Source organism: Panthera uncia (genome assembly GCF_023721935.1).
Source record: "Panthera uncia isolate 11264 chromosome C1 unlocalized genomic scaffold, Puncia_PCG_1.0 HiC_scaffold_4, whole genome shotgun sequence".
NCBI lineage: Eukaryota > Metazoa > Chordata > Mammalia > Carnivora > Felidae > Panthera > Panthera uncia.
The window spans coordinates 80,121,095-80,145,970 of record NW_026057585.1 but is presented as its reverse complement, the minus strand read 5'-3'; the positions used below and the strand labels follow the sequence as shown (position 1 = coordinate 80,145,970).

At 47.6% G+C, this 24,876-nt stretch overlaps 1 protein-coding gene across 5 annotated transcripts; it reads right to left on the bottom strand.

Annotated features, from left to right (window-relative positions):
- Nucleotides 1-3,574: 3,574 nt before the first annotated feature.
- AK2 (adenylate kinase 2) lies at nt 3,575-23,918 on the bottom strand. Of its 5 annotated transcripts, none has more exons than XM_049617552.1 (7): nt 23,729-23,898; nt 14,789-14,914; nt 12,474-12,584; nt 12,249-12,343; nt 7,279-7,351; nt 5,921-6,116; nt 3,575-3,867 (listed from the first exon to the last, which is right to left on the bottom strand). In XM_049617552.1, the coding sequence occupies exons 1-7, from the start codon at nt 23,825-23,827 to the stop codon at nt 3,863-3,865; spliced, it is 705 nt and encodes a 234-aa protein (XP_049473509.1). In that variant the 5' UTR covers nt 23,828-23,898; the 3' UTR covers nt 3,575-3,862. The 5 variants fall into 5 exon arrangements, with proteins under 5 accessions (XP_049473509.1, XP_049473511.1, XP_049473508.1 ...); XM_049617554.1 differs by lacking the exon at nt 3,575-3,867 and adding an exon at nt 4,687-5,139 and having other exon boundaries at nt 23,729-23,900; XM_049617551.1 differs by lacking the exon at nt 3,575-3,867 and having other exon boundaries at nt 4,687-6,116; nt 23,729-23,895.
- Between the last annotated feature and the right edge of the window lie 958 nt (nt 23,919-24,876).

Sequence of the window (24,876 nt, the reverse complement as noted above, 5' to 3'; positions counted from 1 at the left end):
CCTAGCTCTAAGCTCAGAGAAATCTGTCCCCAAAGCCTTTCTTTAAGGGACCCCATCCAATGTGATGATTTGCCCCCTAGTGATTTTACCCCCAAAGTGGAGATCTATTCAGTCTGAGGGTGACCTGCAGAGGATCTGCTCTTGCCCTTATCGTCCCATTGCCTCACGTGACTCTAAGCACAGAACTGCCATGTTCCTGAGATGCCAGCAGGGCAGTGGTCCCTCGGGGTTATGATCATGCCACGCCACTAGCTGTGTGGAGCCACGGTCTGAAAGGAGTGACCGTGAAGTGGAACCAGTACAGACACCCTCCTGCTGCAGCCCTTTCCAGAAGGCATTGGCCAGGAAAACGGGCTCCTCTCTCCCCCCAGGAACTTGCTCCTCTGGCCTTCTGGAACAGGAGTGGCTCCTAGTTCTGCAAATCCAGTGCACTGGGGCTTCAGCACCCACAGCAGAGAAGCGAGGGAAGGACGAAATAGAAAACTGTCTTACCTGAGGCAACACTGGCAAACGGCCTCGACTTTCTTCTCCTTTCATTCAGATGTATGGCTCGTGGACTCCTCTGCATCGTGAGTGCCTGGAGAGTCTTTTCCTGCTCCCAGCAACGTGTCAAAGCAACGGAGCCGCGGTAAGAGGCCGGGCTGTGGAGCCGCCGATGGGCTCCCTCTCGGCTTCTGTCACTCCTAGATGTGCGGACCTCAAAATGCACAGACATCACGTGGAAGTAACAGCAGCACTCACTCCCACAGGGTTACTGAGTGAGATAGTGTATGCAGAACCTATCATACAGTAAGCATTAAGTAGACGTTAACCCGTGAGTACTCACGAGAATATGAAAATACAGAATTCTGCAGGCAGTTTTACGGGTTCACGGACTTCTAGTGGATCCTAGCTTACGAGTCCTTGGCCTGGTTCCTGAAAGTCAGGAAGATGACAGCTGTCGCCAATGCTTGCATTTTCTCTCTGAACTCCATCGTCATGTCCTGGGCATGTGCTGTGCACAGGGAATCCGGGTCACCAGTGTCGCCAGCACACCTGAGGGGCAAGGGTCATTTCTGTTCTACCGATGAGGAGATAACTCACCCGAGGCCTCGTGGCAGAGGAGGTGCGGCCAGAATCTGTCTTCATTTAGCAGTCTAAGAAAGACTGGTGAGGCTTCCTGAGGGCCACGGTTGCTCTTCATTCCGTTCTGTTCTGTCTGCAATGTTCCGTGCCCACGAGAGCCTAAGACACATTCCCTGGGTCCTTTGACTGGCAGTGAGAGTCCGTGAACAAGAACCCACCTGGAGGGGCCCGTCTTGTTGCAGAGCGCTGCACGGGTCACTAAATCGCTTCAGCAACAAGGTCAAGGGGACAGACTGTGGCGTCAGAGACTGCTTTTCGAGTGCCGACTTGGCCTCTTCCGTGTGACCTCGCTGCTCCGAGTCTTGGTTTCCTTACCTTGAAATAGGAGGACAACAGTTCCGACTGCCCCAGATGCTCTGGGAGGACGGAGCGAGGTCGTGGCTATTGCAGCCTGTGCACAGTACCTGGCCTGACACCGGTGCTCCAGGCAGGGGAGTGGTTCCCTTGTCCAATCGGTTTCCAGAGGAGGAAACGAAGCCTAAAGATGTGGTCTTCTCTCAGGCCATTCTTCTCAACCATACCACGTGGTCTCCTGGCTGTTTCACAAATATTTCCCCCAGTTTGTTACATGATGATCAAAGAAAGGAAGAATACTTTCACAGGACATTTAAACAGCTCAGGGAACGAAAACATCAGAGCAAATGAGTCGTGTTGGCACCTGAAATGACTGTACAGGTGGGGATGTGGTGAAGTGGAGGGAGGAGCTGGCTCAGGAAGCAGGATTTAGTATGCCTGTGACCACTCTGGATCTCTCTGGAACAAGAAAGCCTGAAGAATGGCGGTGTTTCCAGCACAGCTTCCTCTGATTTGGGGAACAGCAGTCACTTCTCAGAAACCTCACTAGCAAGGATGTGTGGGCTGGTTAAGCTTCCGACTCTTGATTTTGGCTCAGGTCACAATCTTGCAGTTCGTGAGCTCGAGCCCTGTGTTGGACTCTGTGCTGACACCACAGTGCAGCCTGCTTGGGATCCTTTCTCTCTGCCCCTCCCAGCTCATGCTCTCTCTTTCTCAAAAACAAATAAACTTCGAAAGAATGAAAGAAAGAAAGAAAGAAAGAAAGAAAGAAAGAAAGAAAGAGAAAGAGAGAAAGAAAGAAAAGAAAGAGAAAGAGAGAAAGAAAGGAAGAAAGAGAGAAAAAAAAGAGAGAAAGAAAGAAAGAAAAAAAGAAAGAAAGAAGAAAGAAAAAGAAAGAAGAAAGAAAAGAAAGAAACCTCACTGGCAAAGGCAGCCCTTCCAAAGAGCATGAAAGCTTCATTTTGGCACTTTTGCTGAGGAAGAAATGGATTTACAAAGAAGCAACCAGGAGTGTTAAAGAGGCAGCTGAAGAGGGAGCCAAAAATCTGGCTAGGAATGAGAAGCACTGGCTTTCTAGGCTGTGGACAACTGTCCACTCAACAATTATCTAGCCCGGCATGAAGCAGATATTTTTGTATCTATTCAGATCCAACTAACATTTATCAAGAGCATGCTGTGTGCCAGCCACCAAGCACAAAGCTTCTTTTTATAAACTTCACTTAATGCCAACAAGTCTGAGAAGGTGGCATCACGCCTCTCTTTTTTCAGACAAGGAAACAGGAGCAGAGTAAATGATTGGCCGGGATTCACTGCACATCCTCTGAGCTCCAGGCACAGCGCCGTCTCCACTAAGCCAAGCTGCCCTGTCCTCCGGTGCAAGAAAAGCCTGCATCTGAACTGAGGCTCAAGAGGGTGCGGCTCATCCTAAGAGCACACACTTGGACCTCCCTGTTTTGTGACTTCTAGTGACAAGAAGGTGCTTCCAAGCCAGATTCAGAATTCAATGCCATCTTTCTAGCCCAGATCCTCTCAAAAAATGCCACAACATGGGATACAAATTTTTAACATACTTTATTGATTTAGTGGCCAAACAAGGCAGCATTTGGTCAGTTAAGAAAGGCACCTCATTGAAAATAATACATCACAGTGCTGACGAGTGATCCCAGTCACAGGATTTGAGGATGGTAAGGACAGTCTTTGGATGATGTTGCTTAGGACACTTGTTCATTTATTAACAAGAGTCCCTTCACACGTTGTGGATGGAAGATGGCAAGAGTGTAGGGATGCTGGGTGGCTGCCGAGAGCTGACCCGTGAGAACGGGTGGCCTGGTAAACAGTGGTGCACTCTCAAGGAGGGAGACCAGCCCTGCCTTCCCCACAACTGCAGTAAACTTGATTGGCTGAGCACACCACCCCCATGAACCCCATCCCCCCCCCCCCCCATCTCTTTCCCATGTGGAGATGATCTTTTGATCTCATGGTGCGGGGAACCAGGGTCAGGGTCAACAGTCAAACCCTGTCTGTTCCAAGCTTTAGGAGAGACAGAACAGTTTGATTTACTGTGGATTCGTGACAATATTTTTTAAAGCCAATGCCCTAAGACTTCAACTTTTATCTCAGAACCTCATGGGCTGCCAGCCTAAGAGTGCAGGAAATCAAACTTCAATTTCTTAGAAACAATACTGCACTTCCCTATTTCTACTTACACACTCTAATCAGTTTAATCTCCCCCTTCCTCTGTACTCTTCCAGACTCCTCTATTATGTGTCAAGGAGACGGCCTCACTACCACATTGCCGCTCTTTGTTACTCCTTTTGGGCCCTCACCACTCTTCCCTCTCCATCCTCACCCTGACCACCCCTCCCCTCCGCCCAGCACCTAAGAGCAGGGATCACGCCGCGGGGTGATGAGCAGTGGTGCAGTCTCGCCTGGCCTTCTGTTACTAGGCTGAAACAGAGAGGAAACAAGAGAGAACAAAATGGGTTTTTAAAAACCAAGTAAATATCAGGGAAGGCTGGCATGCATGCCCCAGCAACCAAATGCATCAAACACTGGACATTTCTCTGTCAGGAGAAAGCTCTCATGCCTGCCGAGGTTAAGGCTCTGTAATTAAAGGAAGCAAAACTCTAAATCCTAACCAGCCCCAAAAGGGCTTATGTGTCCCACAGGATCTAGTCTCATCAGCAGCCCAAATATGCACATGTGAATGTATACGGATGGGTGACAAATATTTGAGCAAGGATCATGCACATCCAATTAGCAAACATTCAAAGACCTCAACTTTGAGGCCGAGTGCCTGCAACTGTCCCCAGTGAAAGGGGAATCAACTCCAAGGCCTATGAGGCCACCCTCACCCAGAGGACTCCAGGCCCCCGCAGACACAGCTCATAGTTTTGGTTTCACTCCTCTTCCTTGAAGTCATATGCTTCCCAGAAATGCCCCGTGACAGACTAGGTTTCTGTTCTGAATGGGTGGGGTTAGGTGACAGCCAGGGAAACAAGGCAGAGCACAGCTAGCAGGCACTCACTTGAACTAGACAAAAGGGAAGCAAGATGGCCACATACCCATGCCCAGCTTCCAGATGGACAGGGGACAAGCCCTCTGACAGTTCCACAGACAGCAGGAGACTCAGGTCAGATGGGGACGGGGACTCTAGAGCCCAATGCACCAAGTCGGCAGATTATGCTGGGGCAGGTGGCATTATATACTGGACCTGCCCCTGGTTTTCCAATGGCTTTTCCAGAGGCCACTGTTTTGTGGCCCCTAACAGTCTATTAATTCATCTGTCTGCCACAAATCAAACCAGAGCTCAAGAGGCACAGCATGGACCTCAGGAAATGCTTGATAGCTGAGAAGCTGAAGTTAGGAATACAAGTCGGTTACTGTCATAGGTGGTCTTATTTTTGGGTGATCTTTTCTTGGGGAGTTGGTGGCTACCACCATCATGAAGTCAGGGGTGAAGGATTAGATCTGGAGGGGAGAGAGTCTGAGTTTAAAAGGGACACATCTGATTTGGGTTTCATATCCTGGAGAGACTAGGTTTGAGTAAATTCTAATAAAAACGAGGCCAAGAATAGATCACCTCCAAATTACTGTTTTGTTCATACTTGGAAACCGAGGCGAACATTAAAAATGAAAACAAACAAACCTACCCTGGTCTCGCTTTGGGAAGTGAACTGGCTGTTCTCAGATGCCCAGCCTGGATGTTCAGAAGACAGTCTGAATTCAAAAGGACCATCTGCTTGGTTTCATTCTTTGGCAACAATTCACTTTTCAAACACAGGTCCCAAATGATCCCTACTTTACAGCACTGTGATGCAGATCACAAAAATATTCCGACTTGGCTTGGACCTTTCTATGGTGATATCCTTTCCCAGTAATTTCTGGAATCTGTAACGTAAATGCCTTTTGCCTCCCATTTAGGGACAAAATTAACGATCCACAGCCACACACTGACTCAGGTGGCTTTCCACTGTGGGGCTAGAAAGCAAGTGGAACTGTCCGCCAACAATCTGCCATCAGGAACTTTGGCCCGGCAGTACTTTACGGGATCCCAGACTTCCACTCAGTTACTGGAGATGGAATAAATACCATGAGGTTTTAGAACTGGGGTGCCTGGTAGAGACCCGACTTAAGTTACTTTGGTTAAAAAAAAAAAAATCAAGAGTATGGCTAAAGCAGCAAACAGCTGATAAAGCAACTTTGTCTATATCTTAGAAAGAAAGAAGAGTGTCCACGTACTTAAAACCAACACACACACACACACACACACACACACACACACACACACACACGACAGATGAGATGAGAGTTGCACACACACTAAAGATACATCAGGCAAGTGCTTTTTTAATCAATACATCAGATGGTATTCTTTCTGGCCTGAGGAAGCTTCCCTCTGCCTGCTCTGCAACCCCCACCACACCCTCAACAGGGATAGGAAGAAGACAGAAACTCCTTTTTTGGACCCAACGTTAGATAAACATAACCAAGTCTTTACATGTGGCTTTGGAGAAGGCCGCTAGGATGCTGGCGAACACGACATCGGGGGTCTGGGTGGCGTCGATGGTAGAGTGGATCCCTCGTTTACTGTAATACGCCACCAGTGGGGTGGTCTGAGTGTGGTAGGCCTCCAGGCGAATTTTCAAGGCCTTCTCATTATCATCTGATCGGCGGACCAAGGGTTCCCCAGTGATCTGAGAACAGGAAGAGGGCAATGAAAGTCTGGGACTGTTAGCAAGGTTTCCTTCTCTGATGCCGGATGCCGATTTGCGATGCTGTCTGATCCCCAAGTCCATCAGAGAGAAAGACAGACAATCTAGATTCCCCCCCACTAGAGAACTATAAAGAACTTTGCTACTCCTGGCAAGCCGGTTCCAGGAACAGACCAACCCGTCCAGAGAAGTTGGGGAGCCTGAGACAGCAAGCATGAGGAAAGGGGTTTGAGGGAGCAAGACGGGCAAGGCCTATCTCTCACAGCTTCTGCTTAGGCTGTTCACCCTCAAGAAAAATGCTTCCAGGATCAGAAGTGGCAAGTCAGAGGCCCCTGGGACCAGGAGAATACGCAATTGTAACTTCAGTCACCAAAGTGTTTGGTGTTTTTACTAGGGTCTTGGCCATCACCATTCTGAGAGTGGCAGGTGAAGCGAGAAAGAGCTGTGAATGGCAGAATTCCCAACCCTGTGAAATGTGACTAAGCTGACGTTATGGCTTTGAAACCTGTATGACCTGACAAACTTGTCTCAAATGACAAAGGCAAACCCAGAAAATTCTTCCTACTGCATGTTCTAAAACAGACAAAATGGACTATTTATGGCAAATGTTACTGTGAACATAGACGAGACCCTCCCTTTTACATCTTTAAGCAACTAAAGACTGTCATAAGAACTCAGCAACGTTAATCCAGCCAAAATAGTCTGATTCTGTAGGATACAGCAGAGTCACCAGAAGAAGATATTCTTCTGAAGTAGGACCAGCCAACACATTTCTCTTCAGTACTGTTCTCCCAGCTTGGCTCTACTTCCAGGCTTCCAAGCAGCCTTCTCCTGAGATTAGTCGACCGTTTAGGCCACCAAGATGCCAGAGAGGGGCTGCTCTGGACAAAAGACAGGTATAAACTGGGCACTGTGAAGTAGCCGGTGCTGGTATCTACCTCAAACAATAAACCATCTGGAGAGGCGCTGTCTAGATAGATGAGCCACAGCCCATGTGATTTACGTAGTAGTGCTACTTTGCATGGTTAAGTTATTAATATTGGCAGGAGTAAAGGGATGATGGAAAGAACAAAGAACAACAACAGAAAGAAAGGAAGAGAGGGGAAGGAAAGAAAAGGCAATTTCCTGCCCTGAGTTTACATACATCATCTTTCATGGGTTCCTTTGGGGGGTTGAATTCCTCGTGGTAGGAACGGCCACTCAGGGGGTGAATCAGCCTGAAAGACAGCAGATGAACATGAGTCAGGTTGCCTGAAAGTATCCCTGCACCCCAGAGGTCTCCAAGTTGACAAGCAGTGACAGAGAAGCCAGATGTGAGGACTTGTGCCCAGCACAGAACCCAGCTGTAGGCATCGCTTGCTTGGGAAGGTAACGGGGCTTCCAGGAGAGCTTACACCGTAAGGAGTTACGTTTTCTACTCTGACCTAACATGGTCATTGAGTGTCTGGCTGCCGAGGATGGCCTAAGTGCCTAACTCATCAGGAACTCGGTGCTGGTCTCACACAGCCATTCATTCTATTCGCCCAACAAACATTTATTTGCTAAGTGCTTAGTCTGGTTTAGGCCTCACGCTGAATCTAGGGCTACAGAGCAGCGAGTCAAGATCCCTGACCACAAGCAGTGCTTACTTTAGTGGGAGAGACAATGGGGAAAAAAACTAAAGTACATACGATAATCCTTTAATCGAGATTTGTGCAAAGTGCTATGGGAGGACAGAGGACAGAGAACCTAACCGTATTTTCTATCGTAGTTGGTTATAAAAAGCAGGTAGGTGCAACAGGAACAACGTGTCCTGTAGGTGCAAACACCACTAGTCGGTGCAGCACACCTCCAGCATCGTGTAGATAAAAGGCAACCCAAGCATCAGAGCGCAGTACGAATACTGGCACCAGGAGACACACTGACTCGACCAGTCACGGGGTGCCCAAGAATAAGCATTTATTTGGCACTGAAAATCAAGCTGGTCACTCCATCTGTACCATGTTCCTGACCAGGAGTGGCTACGCCACAGGAGCCCAAGAACCTCAGAAGGGAAGAAGGCAGGCCAAACACTGCTTGGCAGCCAGCACCTATCTGGTTCCCCAATTTTGTGCCAACCAAGACTTCCTTATTTAACTGATGGCTGCTCTCCTTGTGAAGGCCTGCTAAACCAGAACTTCCCAACGTTTTTCACCTCTTGGCAAGTGCAGAAAAAAATATACAGTACTTGGGTGCCTGCCCCTCCGGAAGAATCCAGGCCTGCCCAGCCACTCTGATGGCTGAGGGGATTGATATCTCACCACATCAGCTGAGTCGGGAAGGTAAGTCTGAGTCAGACTATCAAAGCCTGGGCAGACACCTTTGTAAAATGTAATAGTGAATTTTAACAACAGCACACTTTTGAAGGGCCAAGTGGTCCATTTACAACATTGGTGGGGGCAAGGTGAGGCTGAGTGAAGAAGGTCTACTGAGTGGCCTGGATGTGCTATCATGTGACAGGAGGTCCGGCCCTCTTTCACTGGAGTCGCTGGAGAGGTTCCCTGCTGCCTCCACTGGGGAATGGCATCCATTGGGAGACCCAGGGAGAGGCCACTGGTATCAGCTACAGCTTTCCCTTTGGGAAGGGCTGCAGGCATGAGACGTGGACCGTGATTCTTCACCTTCTGGAAAGCACAAGGCACACAGCAGCCAGGCTGCAGCACACACGACGCTTTTCCTCCCCACGTGCCTACATCTCTATTCTTACTTGGACTCCCCCAGCCCTCCAGTTACATACAACACTCTGTTCCTTCCCTGCACATGGACTTCACTTTAAGGGGAATGCATGGCTTATTCCCCAGAGGGGAAATGAAAGAAAGTCCAAGTTCTGGAGGAGCCTGGGTGGCTCAGACGATTGAGCATCCGACTTTGGCTCAGGTCACGATCTCACGGTCCGTGAGTTCGAGCCCTGCGTTGGGCTCTGTGCTGACAGCTCGAAGCCTGGAGCCTGCTTCAGATTCTGTGTCTCCCTCTCTCTCTGACCCTCCCCCGTTCATGCTCTGTCTCTCTCTGTCTCAAAAATAAACATTAAAAAAAAATTTAAAAAAAATTAAAAAAAAAAAAAAAAAAAAAAAAAGAAAGTCCAAGTTCTCAAAGTGGGGTTGGTCTCAGGACCAACCAAAACAGCTCTAAGAGCCACTGAGCCTGACCTAGAGGTGGGGGTGGCACTGTGGAGGGGATCAAGGCTGGGATTCTAGAGCCACCGCTGCCTTGAGTGTGACACTTCAGATGCCTGTTTTCTCATCCACAAAATGGGGATGGCTTGAGACATCAGGAGAGCCAACTGGTAGAATAATCAGGATACTAGAGAGCCAACACTGAATAAGTTAAAACCAAATCCACCAACCATACATATTCAAGAAATAAAGTATTGATTCATAAAATTGTCAGAAGTGAGGTCAGAGCTAATCAAAAAGATATTTACAGTGGGGTCCTTATGTCACATTTAAATAAGGGCTGTATTTAACAGACTAGATCCTGACTTTTTTTCCTTCCAACCATCAGTGTAGCAGACTAGGAGGCAGAAAGCAGGCTTTTAGTGCTAGTTCTGCCATTGATCCAGAGTGAACTTAAAGAAAACGCCTTTACATTCTGGCCTGGCCTGTCCCCTCCTCTGTGAGGGAGTGGGTCACATCACAACATTCACCCCCAAACTGAGAGACTGAGTCTTCTTCATCCTCTACAACAATCCTGTAGTTTGTTCAGAATCTCTGTTCCCCACCAGCCAACCCCAGTTGAAAGTTTCTGTAACTTCACGTGTGGATCAGAATCAGGTTCCTAGGTGGGTCTTGTCCATTTCTCCTTTCCCCCAATTTAGCCTGTATGCGAGGGCCAAACTAATGTTCTTACAATGCTGTTTCTGCCACACCTCACAGCTTAAGAACAACTAACGGGGGCGTCTGGGTTGCTCAGCCGGTTGAGCATCTGAATTTGGCTCAGGTCATGATCTCGTGGTTTGAGAGTTCGAGCCCTACACTGGGCTCATTGCTGTCAGCGCAGAGCCTGCTTCAGATCCTGTCTCCCTCTCTGCCTCTCTTCCACTTGCACTCGCTCTCTCTCAAACAAATAAAAACAAACACAACAACAAAAAAACCCAACCAACATCCCAAGACTCCTGATGCATCTACCTCTTCTTCACTTTGGCAAACCTTCCCCAGTCAAGCCCTATCCTGCCTTTCTAATAGCGCTCACTCTACGACTCAGCCCGCCAGATCATTCCTCCAACTCTGGACAGACATTCTGCCACTAGCCCCGTTCTCCCGCAACCTATACTCATTCCTGCCTCTACTCCCTTCCCAGAAAGCCCCACTGAAATCCTCTCTACCCAGGAAGGTCAAGTTGACACTATGAAGCCCTTCCTCCCTGCTCCCAGGCTCGCTCCTTAGGACTACCCACTGTGCTAAACAGCTCGGGTTCCATGTATGGCTTATAGACTCTCTGAGGTCAGGGATGGGCATATTGTTCTTCTGTACCCTTGCCTGGTCCCCTGCCCCTGAGTCTAGTACTGTGCCGCACACAGAGCAGGCACTCAGGAAGCTGGGCCGATTGAAGCAAAGGACCCCACGGTCAACTGCTAACATCTGCTTTGTACATGAGGGCCCCCCAGCCCTGGTAATGTGTCTTCCTATCAACCTTACCACTTGTAGGCCTGCATCAACTTTGTCTACTCTGTGCCAGTGGGGATGCAAAAACCCAAAAGTTCCTGCACTGAAGGCGCCTATGGAATAGCTAGAAACGTGAAACCTAGACATTTGGATAGAAAATTAATATAAGGTGGATCCCACCATATCTAATAAAGCCTCTCAGGAAAACACCTGTAACACTCACTCTGCTGTCTGTTTACATGTCTGCCTCTCTCCATGAAGATACAGACTGCAGACGCATGGAAAGAATGTCCAACCTCATTAGGAAATCAAAGCCATAAAATTTACAAGAAAGCATTTTCCCTCGAATTAAACCCCAACATTTACATGTACTATGATGGTCACAGCATCAATTTAATAGTAGACATCTAGAAAAACCACAACTGTACAACAATAAGGAGACAATTAAGTAAATGATGGCTCATCTACTGTGAAATACCGTGCAGCAGTTAAAAATAATGGTTACGGATGTCTGGTTCAAGTTGGTAGGCTGACCATCTTCCTGAGACTCCGATAAAATGACAAGGGATATAAAAGCCATAGCCCACAATAAAGATGAGAATGGGAGGTCTATTAGTGGCTGAGAGCTTCCCACATATTTCTAGAAGGCGAGAAGCAGGTGGCAGAGTGGACAGTGAAATAGGGTAGAGGAAACTGTAGCCTAAAGCAGTGGCGACCTTTCAGAGCAAATGTGTTCAGAAACAGAAACAGAAACATTTCTCTGTTCAATATTGAGAACGAGTACTTTAAAGATTTTATTTATTCTTTTTTTTTCTTTTTAAGTAAACTCTGCACCCAATGTGGGGCTCGAACCGAGAACTGCATGCTCTACCAACTGAGCCAGCCAGGTGCCCCAAGAAACAAGTACTTTAAAACAAAACATGTAACAAAGAAATAGTGCCTTTGGCTGAGACGGCTGTACCAGGAGCAAAATGTTCCTCCATTTCCTAAACTTTGCATAGGTGGTCGTATTATTTTCACAATTAATACAAAGCCTACAGCCAGGTATGGCAACTTCCAATGGAAAGCAGATTTCAAAGAGCCCTGAAATGGAAGTAACCATGTAAGGAGCGTAGTATTTTGGAAGCACCTACTGTAAGCAAGGCTCTGAACTGTGCACCTCGTGGTATGCAAAATGCACCACGGTTTCTCGCAGCAGGTGGTATTAACCCCACTCTATGTAGGAGGAACCAGCCATGGAGAGGCTAGGAAACTTGCCTAGGGCCGGAGTGAAAAGGTGACAGGACTGAGACACTGTCTGATTTCAAATACCTTGCTCTTCTTTCCACATATCCCCATCCCACGCCACCACATCAGTGGATGTCACCAAACAAGACCAATGCATGTTAAGATGGCATTAAGCTGCATGGCTGGGGTCCGGTAAGAGCAGCTCTGGTGGTCTGACGAAGCTCTGAGGAGGCAGGACCAGAAGGGACCTTCAGAGGACAAATACCTTCCTGTGATTCTTCGGATGAGCAGAGAGTCTGGGATGCTGAATTCAACCACCGAGTCAAGCTTCTCTTTCCTCTTCTCCATGAGGCTGTCAAGCTGTAAGAGAGTATGTGGCCCACCTAAGCTACCAGAGCTTGATTGGAGCCATTTCCCTCAAAGGAATTAACAGATAAAGGGCCAAGCCTTCATCTTCATGCAATGGTGACACAAAATGCAAGGCACCCACCATTTCTGCCTGCCTCACAGTCCGAGGGAAGCCATCTAGAAGAAAACCATTTTTGCACTGAGGGGTCTCCAAATTCTTCTCAATGAGCTCCACTACCATTTCGTCGCTCACCTGGAAGTCAAGAACAAGACAGCCATGGGTTGAAATCTGTTAATTACATGACATGAGCCCATCTCCAGGCCCACTAGTTTGTGTCTATACAACCTGATTACTAAACAGCATATTCTTGTGGCCCCAGAGAAGCAAAAATCTGAGCAAATGTGGAATGGCTCCATTTGGAAAATTCAGTTTCGTGATTTTTGTGGCTGCCATATACACATTCTCTTCCCTTGAGATTTTCCTGCATAATCTCGGTGAAGAAGAGGATCCCACTCGCTGTCACCTGAACAGAAGCACTCCATGTGTTAGGCCCTGAGGCCCTCTCCAGACATTAATCAGAATCCTTTCTATCTGGGGCACTCGGGTGGCTAAGTTGAATAAACGTCTGACTCTTGCCTTCGGCTCAGGCCATGAGCTCACAGTTCATGAGTTCGAGCCCTGCTGCGGGCTCTGAGCTGACAGCGCAGAGCCTGCTTGGGGTTTTCTCTCTGCCCCTCCCCCACTCACATATTCTCTCCCTCTCTCTCTCTCTCTCAAAATAAATAAACTTAAAAAAAAGGAAAAAGAATCCTTTCCATCAGATAATAGCTCATCAGCAAGCAGTTGTCCTCAAAGCACAAAAAAGGTGAGGGCTTATGGCTGAGTGCTCACCTGAGGAGGGTGTTGACCAAAATGCAGAAAGACACCAACCTTCCATTTCACAGTTCTCATTAGGCTAACAGTTAAGTGGGCCAGGCCATCCTGGACATGAGGTATCAGAGAAGGTCACTGAACTGGCAAGACTGGGTCAGAACCAAGGAAGTGAGGCTCCAGCCCAACAGACTTGTAAGCCTCTCTAAAAGCCCCAATGAGGACCCCTCCCAGCTTTTGAAAACTGGTTTTCCTTCTGAGCTTTCATAGAAAGAGAAGTTCTCTACCAGTACACAGTTCTAGGCTGCCCATCTTGGTAGCTAATGCTCTTATCTCCCGGGACCAGCTGTGAACTTGGGGACAAAGTACAAGCTGTGTGACTAAGTAAAGGCTGGAGATAAGTAATCTCATGGCGATATCCCAATTTTTTCTCAGTACAAGATCTTCTGCCAAGACCCAAAGTCCAACATATTCGGCTTTCTAGCTTAACTCAAGGTTTCACAAACACAAAGGGAAAGAGCTAGAAGTAAAGGGGCAGGTGGGCAGGCAGGGCACCACCGGATATGGCTACCGAATCTCAAAGCCTACCAGGAGGTATCTCAGGGATAAAGGCAAAACCCAGCGCCTTCCCTAACGAACATTCTAAGATATGAAAAGACCAGAGGACCAAGGATGAAATGACTTTTTTAAAAAAATGTCTATTTATTTATTTGTTTTGATAGAGGGAGAGAGAGAGCACATGTGCAGGGGTGGTGGGGTGGTATATCTCAAGCAGGCTCTACGCTGCCAGCGAAGAGCTGGACGTGGGGGCTCGATCTCACAAACTGTGAGATGGTGACCTGAGCCAAAATCGAGTCAGACGCTTAACCAACGTCACCCAGGTGCTCCACAAAATGACTTCTGAAGGTGATTCCCAGAGGCCAGGTCCCAGAATAACTCAGTTCCAACTAATCTATGGCACTAATCAAAGAAGATTTAGTAGATAATAGTTTGTAATTGTCCAATTAGATCAACGGGACTAAAAACCTAAGAAAATGCTATTATATCCTCCAAGTAGGAAAAATTACTTCTGTTAATCGCCAAGCAACTCCTCTGTTAGAGACACAGGAACACAGAGCCGCAAAAATAGAGTTAAAACACTCTGTGGTTTCCCGTGTCCTCTCTTGGATACATGCTTGAGCTCTGGCCTAAGGATGGCAGTTTAATTTCTGGCTCTAAAACTTGGGGGTATTATAAAATGCGTCAGAACAAAGGAACCTCAAGAATATGGTGAATAAAATGCATGCCACAAATTCAGAATGAACCAAGAAACTCGCTCCTCTAAACATTCATACAGTGTGCCGGTTTGTTAAAACACCCCACAGCACAGGGCTGTCCGATAGAACGTTCTACAGTGATGGAAACGTTCTACACCTGTGCTGGCTAACGAACATCTGAAGTGTGGAGAGTGAGACCGAGAAACTGAATTTTCAGGTAAATTAAGCCTAAATTAATCTCCACGGTCACATGTGGCCGGGGGCCACCAAATCAGGCAGCGCAGAGCTAGACGCAGGAATATCAACCTTCACTGGGACCACCGAACCTACCAGTTTCCCGGCATCCATAGTTGCCTTCAGCTTTTTTCCCAGTTCTGAGCCAGAAGCCACCATGGCCCTCAGCATGTCCCCAGTAGCCAAATGGCAGACACAGAAGTTTTCAGCCAATTTGGGTGCCTGTGGAGGGGAAGACAAAGCCCAAGACAGGGTTAACACTGCAGGCCGTGGCATCAGACTGCCTGGGTGTGAACCTGGCCCTGTCACTCACTGGGTGTGTGAACTCCGGCAAATGCTGACTTCCTTACCTACAATGGGGATAAGAGCACCTTGTACTATACGTAACATACGATTAGAGGGTTATAGGAATTATATGACGTAAGGCACGTAAAGCACTTAGAATTGCAACTGGCACACAAGAAGCTGTCATAAATATTTGCTAGTGCCACTAATTCCACTAGACACACACTACTGACACAAAGGCCTCAGTTCATAAATGGGAAGAATAAAAACAGCAGTACCAGTCCTTCAGGACACGCGAAGTTTATTTTTACTTATTTTTTAAATTTCCTTTAATGTTTATTTATTAAACGAAAAAATTTTTTTAATGTTTTATTTTTGAGAGAGAGAGAGAGACACACACACAGAGTGTAAGTGGGAGAGGGGCAGAGGGAGAGGGAGACCCAGAATGTGAAGTGGGCTCCAGGCTCTGAGCGATCAGCACAGGGCCTGACACGGGGCTCAAACCCATGAACCATGAGATCATGACCTCAGCTGAAGTCAGATGCTTAACTGAGCGAGCCACCCAGGTGCCCCAATTTTTATTTTATTTTTCAAAGATTTTATTTGTAAGTAATCTCTATATCCAATTGCAGAGAATTGCACACTCTACCAATTGAGCCAGCCAGGCACCCCGGCTGCTGTGAAGTTTAAAGGAGTTCATGTATGTAAAGCACTCAGCACAATGCCTGGCATATAATGTGTTGAATGAGTATTTGCCAAAGGAATGAATGTGTGAATGTCAAGTACTGTGGCCAGGGGCCTGGGAGGCAGCTGGGGCAGGGTGGAGTGCAGGTCTCCCCCAGGCAGATCTGGCTTTTCTCCTTTCCTGTTACTAACCTCCCAGGGGCTCAGTTTCCTCATCTGTTTAAAATGCAGGCAAAAAGGCCCCATTTCAGAAAGTAGCTCTGAGGATCAGACAGGATGCATAAGAAGAGCATTTGGCAAACAGTACACACTTACATAGTAGTTTTAGGAGACAGGATAGCCTTTTGTTTTTTTTTTTTTGTTTTGTTTTGTTTTTTTAACGTTTATTTATTTTTTTTTCAACGTTTTTTTTTTTTATTTATTTTTGGGACAGAGAGAGACAGAGCATGAACGGGGGAGGGGCAGAGAGAGAGGGAGACACAGAATCGGAAACAGGCTCCAGGCTCCGAGCCATCAGCCCAGAGCCTGATGCGGGGCTCGAACTCACGGACCGCGAGATCGTGACCTGGCTGAAGTCGGACGCTTAACCGACTGCGCCACCCAGGTGCCCCTAACGTTTATTTATTTTTGAGACAGAGAGAGACAGAGCATGAATGGGGGAGGGGCAGAGAGAGAGGGAGACACAGAATCGGAAGCAGGCTCCAGGCTCTGAGCCGTCAGCCCAGAGCCTGATGCGGGGCTCGAACTCACGGACCGTGAGATCGTGACCTGAGCTGAAGTCGGACGCTTAACCGACTGAGCCACCCAGGCGCCCCCAGGATAGCCTTTTGGTTAAGAGCTTGGGATTCAGGGGCGCCTGGGTGGCTCAGTCAGTCAAGCATCCAACTTTGGCTCAGGTCATGATCTTGCGGTTCGCGGGTTCAAGCCCTGCATTAGCTCTGTGCTGACAGCTCACAGCCTGGAGCCTGCTTCAGATTCTGTGTCTCACTCTCCCTCTGCCCCTCCCTCGCTCACACGGTCTCTGTCTCTCAAAAATGAATAAACGTTAAAAACAAAAAGGCTTAGGATTCAGAGTCAACATACCTGGGTTTCAGGCACCGATGGCATGTTAACTCGAGAAAAATGGTATTACCTTGCTAAGTTTCAAATTTCCTCTAAGTTAAATGGAAACAGTAGTTGTACCTCCATCACTGGGTTGATGGGATCAAATGGCATATGCACATAGTAAGTACTCAACTAGCTGGTACTGTAACCCCTGCCCAAATTCCATGTTCGTTCATACAAAAAGAAAACACTGATGCCTCTTCCAAGAACCCTGCTGGCAGCCAGGAAAACAAGAGATACAGACCCTGTCTTCTATGAGCTCCTGGCTGGGTGGACAATACGTCAGAATAAAGACGAGAACCGGAAGCAACTCTGGACAGTCCAATGTTGGTTGTAGTGGCACCCCCCCCCCCCCCGCCACCGCAGAACTTACAAGGAATAGAATCAGTTCGAGAAGCTTAACACTTAGCTTTTTGGTTCAACTCTTTTATAAAATAAGTATGGCTGGATTCTTATTCAAACCAGTTCACTGGGAGTTTTCTTGTGATTCATGGACTGATTCAGTTCAAGCAAAGAAACAACTTCATAGCAAATGGAGTCCAGCTGAAGAAGGCATTAAAAACTACCCTTCAGAAAACCAATGAGGGTCAGGACCCTCTGGCAGTGGAAAACCTGGTCCTCCAGGCTGGCGTGGTGGCCGCAGACCCAGAGAACTGAGCTTTTCTGCCAATCTTTTCCGTGGTTGTTGAAATTAACTTGGGGGAACATTTTGGAGATCGGGCTTGTTCAAGGTGAAAGGCTGATGAAAACACCAGAGAAGAGCTGTAATCACAGAACCTGTTCTATTTTTATCCCCCCCCCTCCCCCAACTGCGGGATTCTTTATGTGCTGTTCCAGAGGACTGGATCCTGCAGCTGTGGCTGTGTGGGAGAACACTCCACGAAGGAAGACACAAGTGAGGCAGAAGAATAACTCCTTCATTCTCTGCTGGCTGCACGGGAGTCAGTGTGGTTGCAAAGAGCATGGACTGTGGAATCAGTCGGATTTACAAAGGGATCCTGGCTAAGGCACTCAACAGCTGTGTGACCTCGGGCCAGTTACTCAACTTCTCAGCATCGGTTTCCTCACCAGTCAAATGGGGATGTCTGCTGCATTGGGCAGTTGTGAGGATAAAATGAAAGAAGCACTGAAAACATTAGACACACAGTAGGCATTCAATAAATAAAAGACCTCTCTCCATAGTCGTTCCCTTTTGCATTACTCTTTACTTGCGAATGACAGAAGCAGCCTGATGAAATAACTGAATTATATGCCCCTCAACTTCAAGCTTATGCTTTAGAGTACTGCTTCCACTCTGAATCACCTGGGGGTGCTGCTAAAAGGCAGATTCTGATTATATAGGGTAGGACCTAAGCATCTGCATTTTTTTAAATGTTTATTTTTTGAGAGAGAGCGAGACAGAGCACGAGCGGGAGAGGGGCAGAGAGAGAGAGGGAGACACAGAATCCGAAGCAGGTTCGAGGCTCTCGGCTGTCAGCACATAGTCTGACACAGGGCTGGAACTCACAAACTGTGAGATCATGACCTGAGCCAAAGTTGGAGGCTTAACCGACTGAGCCACCCAGGCGCCCCGTTGAGCATCTGCATTTTTTTTTAATTTTTTTTTAACGTTTATTTATTTTTGAGACAGAGCATGAATGGGGGAGGGTCAGAGAGAGAGGGAGACACAGAATCCGAAACAGGCTCCAGGCTCTGAGCGGTCAGCACAGAGCCCGACGCGGGGCTCGAACTCACGGACCGCGAGATCATGACCTGAGCTGAAGTCGGACGCTTAACCGACTGAGCCACCCAGGCGCCCTGCATCTGCATTTTTAAGAAGCTTGCAGGCCTGGCTGTGCTGTTGGCCCCTGGACCACATTTGCTGCTGAAGCCCTGAGACACTTGTGTCTCACTGGCCATGGACCAAGAAATAGGCTCATCACCTCTGCGAGAACCCCGCTGGGGAGGGGGTAGGCTTCCAGGGTGCATGGATAAGAAGGGCTAAAACCACTAGGGAGACAGCATGGCAGTTTAATGTTCTCTGTTTCCAGTGTATTATCACAGTCATCTGGGGCACACGCTAAAATTACCAAGGCAGGCCCACCCTTAAAGTTAACGGCTGACTGGTTCTCAGGCACCACCCTGGGATTCCCACGCACCCTTTGAGAAGCCCTGGGGCAGTGGCACAAGATGGGGTTTTTGGTGGTACAGATCTGGGCTGGAAACTAGGATCTACAATCTCCTCATTGTATCCCCTTGAACAAGTTATGCAGCCTTCTTAAGGCCTCAGTTTCTTCATCACTAGAGTGCAAATAGTATCTACTTTCAGAGCTGTTACGGGGATTTAATAAAAATGATGTATACAAAAGCATTCAGCATAGTCCTTGATACTTAGTGAAATAAAGGGGAAACTATCAGTTGCTGAGATCTGATTTAATCTCAAACCCACATGTTTTCTCACCTTGAAATTATCTTTCTGCCTGCAGTCTTTCCCACTCCCAGGTCTAGTGCTCCTGAATAAGCCGTTGTAATCATCTCCTAAAATACTACTGGGCATGGCCCCCAGCCCCCCAACACACACACACATTCAGATGCCTTCCATGTCTCCTCAGTGCCACAGAGGAAAAACTACAAATATTTTAGCCTAGCACTCAGTGTCCTCCACAATAAACGTCCTAATCCTCCCAAGCTCTTCAAATTTACCTCTACAGTCCCCTGTCTGTATGTCCAGCACCACTGTAAACAGCGGCTCTATGTATGACACCGAATACATAACACAAGCATCTCTGAGGACCTTGGCTCTTCTCTGTGCAGGAACGCCCTCTCTCTTTCCTCCAGTGGTCTAAGCTCTATCCTTCCCTGCAGGCAAATTCTGAGCATATTTCTGCCACCAAAAGTACTCCCAACTATCCCTTCTTCCTCTGATGAGGACTCATATCAACATTAGCTAACTCTGAGTGTTTGCAACACGCCAAGCGATTTTTCCATGCGTTGTTCTACTGTATTTAGTATGTGTAATACACAACAAACCCATGAGGAAGAAACTATTTTTATCTGCATTTTATAAATGAAATTCAGAGGCTAAACTGCCCACCACCACAGCAGAGCAGGCAAGCCCCAGCTCTTACCCATGACACTATGTGGCCTTATTAGAAAATAACAGTAACAACCCACAGAGCCTTAGTGGCTGTCCTGGGGGAAAATGTGTGTGTGTGTGTGTGTGTGTGTGTGTGTGTGTGTGTGTGTCTGGAAGGGAGCACAAGGACTTCACCATTATGTTTCCTGATATGGATGTAGGCTACACAAATGTAATTGTGAAAATTCACACTGAAAATTCAGCAAGCTGCTCACTTGTAGTATTTGTACCTTTCTCCATGTATATTATACTTCAATAAAAAGTTTTTTGAAAAGCACAGACACCTGTGTTTGAATCTCAGCTCTGCCTCTTAACTTACCATGTAACCTCAGGCCGGTGATTCTCCGAGACTATTTTCTCATCTATAAACTGGGGATAGTATTACCAACGTCACTAAGAGGGTAAGAGGAAGAATGGAATATTCTCAACAAATTATGGTTCTTGAACTACCCTAGCGTTTGTGACCCTGAACTACCCTAGCGTTTGTCAGGGTCACTCACCCGATACTTCCCACGTGGTACTTTGTACTAGTATGCATTGTTTGCATGCGTGTTTATCTCTGCCTCGACACCTAGATTCACAGCAACAGTGAAAGATGGTGACTCTGCTCAAGAATCCGTCATGAGTTCAAATGCTGCCTTTGCTACTTCTTTATAGATATCCTGGGAGTAAGATACAGCTTATGGGCCTCAGTTTATCAGTAAAAGGCATGGATAACAACAGGACCTACCTCCTAGGGTTGTAGGATTAAATCAGATAACACACGTAACTTCTTTGACTCGGGGCCTGTCAGAGAACTAGGCAAAGGGGGACTGTTTTAGTATATTGTATCCTCTTGGGGCAAGGGCTGCTCTCTGCATCTCCAGCACCAAAACCATCAAACACCACATGCACAGGGTAGGAGAAAAATCGAACCCAGGGCAGGAGGCAGCAACAGAAAGAGCAGGAGCTTTGGAGCCATTTGGACGCAGGACCTGCCAATTACTTCCTAGGTAAACTAGAGGACTGTCTCTCGGAACTTCCGGTTCTCTAACTGTAAAAAGGGAACAAGAGCGTGGGTCCTAGAGAGGTGTTGTGTCACTGCACGGACACAGCTGACGGAGCCTGACCTGCACAACGGCAGCTGACTGCTTGCACGTGCCCGGCCATGAAGAACGGGTATAAGTTGGACACATGGAAAAAAACTGTGCACAGGGGCAGGCAGAGAAAACAGGAAACACACCCTGGTTATGAGATCTGGGAGCTGCTTTAAAATACTTTGTGAAGACGGGGCGCCTGGGTGGTTCAGTCAGTTAAGCGTCTGACTTCGGCTCAGGTCATGATCTCACGGTTCGCGGGTTCGAGCAGCTCTGTGCTGGCAGCTCGGAGCCTGGAGCCTGCTTCGGATTCTGCGTCTCCCTCTCTCTCTGCCTCTCCCCTTCTTGTGCTCTTTGTCTCTCTCTCTCAAAAATAAATAAACGTTAAAAAAACATTTTTTTTAATAATAAAATACTTTGTGCAGAGAAGTGGATGGAGAAGGAATGGCCACCAGCTGATGGTTGCTGGGGCTGGATAATGGATACATGGGGACCCACTATGCCACCTCTTCTTTTGGGTATTCAAACTCTTCATTAAAAAAAAGTTAGGATGTATCTGTAGGCTAAATGCTGCTGCCACTTTGCACAACCTCTGATTTGTGAACACTGTTGTTTTTTTCAACTCCATAAAGCTACCACCACCAGTATTCCTATACTTCCACCCATGAAAAGAAAGGTGTACAGATGTTAAAGAACTTGTGTTTCCTCAAGTCCCAAATACCTCTCCTCTACTTGCACAAAGCCTTCTCTGACCAACGCCCCAACATACGCACACCCTTATAAATCAGCTCATAAGTATAAAATTCTTCAAGACTTCCTGAATACGTTACCCTTTACACTGAAATACATCCGAGTTGGGGGGAAGGGAAATGTGGTATTAAGACGAAGGAGGGGCACCTGGGTGGCTGAGTCGGTTAAGTGTCTGACTTCAGCTTAGGTCACGATGTCACGGTTTGTGAGTTCGAGCCCGTGTCGGGGTCTGTGCGGACAGCTCAGAGCCTGGAGCCTGCTTCAGATTCTGTCTCCCTTGCTCTCTCTCTCTCAAAAATAAACATTAAAAAAAAAAAAAAAAAAAAGATGAGGGAGTCAATAATTATTGAACACCTACGATGTGCCAGGTGATCATCTAGGCACCTGGGGGTGCTTTACACATGTATATTAATAATATGATCTTCCAACATCCTTGTCAACTTTTTGGTCTACGTGAGTAAGGACCCTATCAGTCTTGTTCACTGCTCCACCTTCAATGTTTGGTGTTCATGAAATGTTTAAGTTAGATAGATATCGCCATTTTTCAGGTGAGAACATTTAGGCTCACAAGTTACCAAGCTTGCTAGACTGTAAAACCCTCGTCTCAGCACTGGGATGGGTTGCTCATTACGCAACTACTGAAATTATTAACTTCCATATGAACTAAGAAAAAATAATTGGTGCATTTGAGCTACCCTGTTTATACTCAGTCACTCACAGCAAAAGTCTGCAGAGTCTGGACTTGCAGACTCAGAGTCTAGGCAGCAGTTTCCCTAATAATGAATGGTGGTGGCAACAGGAAAGAGGAGACTTCAGTTACTGAGGACAAGAGGATTAGGGAACAGTAAGTTCCAAGGATCAATCAGCCCCAGCTATAGAGAGAAAAGGAAAAGTGGTTGTTCTTGACCTAGTGCCCAGAGTCAAAAAGCATTTATCAGGAATGAGCTGAATCTTCCAGACTTCCTTTCTCATCACCCACATTAATCTATGTCCTTCATCCATTTCCAACACCATCAAGTGCCAAATTATGTTCTGGGTGCCAGAGGGGTCCCAAGAATGAGTAAAACGAGATCTTTTCAAGCGCTAGGAAAAGTGGGCACAGAGCTGTCCCCAGAACACCATTCACTTAGGCGCTCAGACTTTCAGGAACTCCCTCTTTAGAATCTAAGAACAAGCAAGAACTTGTGGCCTGGGGGGCAATGCCAGGGACCTTGGGCAGGAAGGGGACATTGGTAATCCAACCTATGGGCTTCCAAATCTTAAACGAGATCATAAATCCCAACCCTGATCTATGGATCCATTAGAGCCCAAATACCAAGTGAGGACCCACAGTCTGCTAAGGCAGCAGGTAACTTTAGACTCCAATCTATCCTAGAGCCCCATGGTGCCTGAGGTTCGAGACTGCAGTAAGTCAATTTTGCTATTTTCAGAAAGCGACCTGACCTCTCTGGGCTTGTTTTCTTACCTGTACATTGAAGTACCTTCTCCCATTCCCCCAACTTAACTGGCTCAGGCAGGTCATACCTCACTTCTCTCAGTGCTCCTAATCAGCACAGGCCAGCTCCCACTCTGCCCCACGTGCTGGAGATGCTCCTCCGCCTAGTCATTAATCATTACAAGCAAGGTTCCCCTACCCGGGGTGCCTGGAACATAACCCTGGACAATCCACTCCCCACATCGCAGGGAATCTGGGGTCCCTGACTCCGCTCAGATGTAATCACGATGCCTCAACTCAAGGCTCACCCTACCGCTCAAAGCCTCTCAGCTTCTAACCCTATAAAGGATCTAAATCAGTCCTTTGATCCCCCAACATGACACCTCAAGCCTAGGTGCCTCCAGAACTCTAATTCCAACTCAGACTTCCCCGACCTCCAATTGCACCCTCTCCCAAAGGCCTTACCAACACCCCCACCCCCTCCCCAGGCCTAGAGCCACGGTCCCGCTCCAGGGCGATCCGGACCTCGGCCGTCCTGACCTTGGAGTTCCACCGGCTCCATTGCCAAGCCCGGCCCTGCAGCTCACCTGGGTACCCTTGCCGGCTCCGGGCGGTCCCAGCAGCACGGCCCGTATGCCTTTAGGGCACTCTGGGGCCGGTTCGGCCGCGGGAACGTTGGGAGCCATGGCCGCCGAGCCTCTCACCGTTCAACCCGCCAGCACACACCTCGCAGGTCCAGCGCTTCCAGCCTAGCGCTCCGCGCACGCCACGCACGGTCCGCTCGCGCTAACACTGGTCCGTCTCCACGTCCGTCAAGTCGCTCCGCCCGCCCCGGAGCGCGACGGACACTTCAACTCACCAACCGTGTGGCGATACTGGGGAAGGCTGCTTTTAATTGGACAAAATCAGTGAGAGTAAGGAAGGGGCGGGCCATCTTGGACAGAGGGGGGTTGGGGCGCCCAGCGGGTGTGCGGAGTGGGCGGGAAAAAGTGAAACAAGACCAGAGGCCAGGCTGGAAGTTCCAGGTTGGCTTTGACAGTTAATGATACCGGCAACCCCGGTGAAGTCCTATGAAATTGCCTGTAAGAGTGCAAATGGGCGAAATCAGTCTTAGAAGACAAGTTGATAATATGTATCCAATATCCTTTGGCCCAGCAACTACACTTCCAGGAATTCAAAAGACATAAAGATATGCGTCAAGATTTGTGTAACAAAGATATTAATTGTAGCACTTGTAACAGCCAAAAAGGCCCAAATAAGCAAACCAAAGAACAAAACAAAACAAAAACAAAGGCAATATCCCAAATGCTCAGTGAGAGATAGGTTAAATAAATTGCAACAAATTTGTACACTGAATCCCCCCATTGTATAAAATATTTAATCACGTGGGAAAATGTTCACCAAACAGGATACAAAATTGCAGTTACAACAAAATCCCAATTTTGAGTTACAAGTGACGATCTCTGTACACTGTGATTACAGGAGCCTCTCCCCTGCTTTGTGTGTTAAAAAAATTTTTTTTTTAATGTTTATTTTTGATAGAGAGACAGAGTATAAGCTGGGCAGGGGCAGAGAGAGAGGGAGACACAGAATCCGAAGCAGGCTGCAGGCTCTGAGCTGTCAGCACAGAGCACGACGTGGGGCTCAAACTCAAGAGCCGTGAGACCTGAGCAGAAGTCAGACGCTTAACCGTGTGAGCCACCCAGGCACCCCTTTGTGCATTTTTACATTTTCA

Coding starts and splice junctions, on each gene's coding strand:
- AK2 (XM_049617554.1), bottom strand. CDS start 23,827: ATGGCTCCCAACGTTCCCGCGGCCGAACCGGCCCCAGAGTGCCCTAAA. Junction 12,344..12,473: donor CTGTGAGGCAGGCAGAAATG/GTGGGTGCCTTG, acceptor ACTCTCTTACAG/CTTGACAGCCTCATGGAGAA. Junction 7,352..12,248: donor ATCCGAAGAATCACAGGAAG/GTATTTGTCCTC, acceptor GCTGTCTTTCAG/GCTGATTCACCCCCTGAGTG.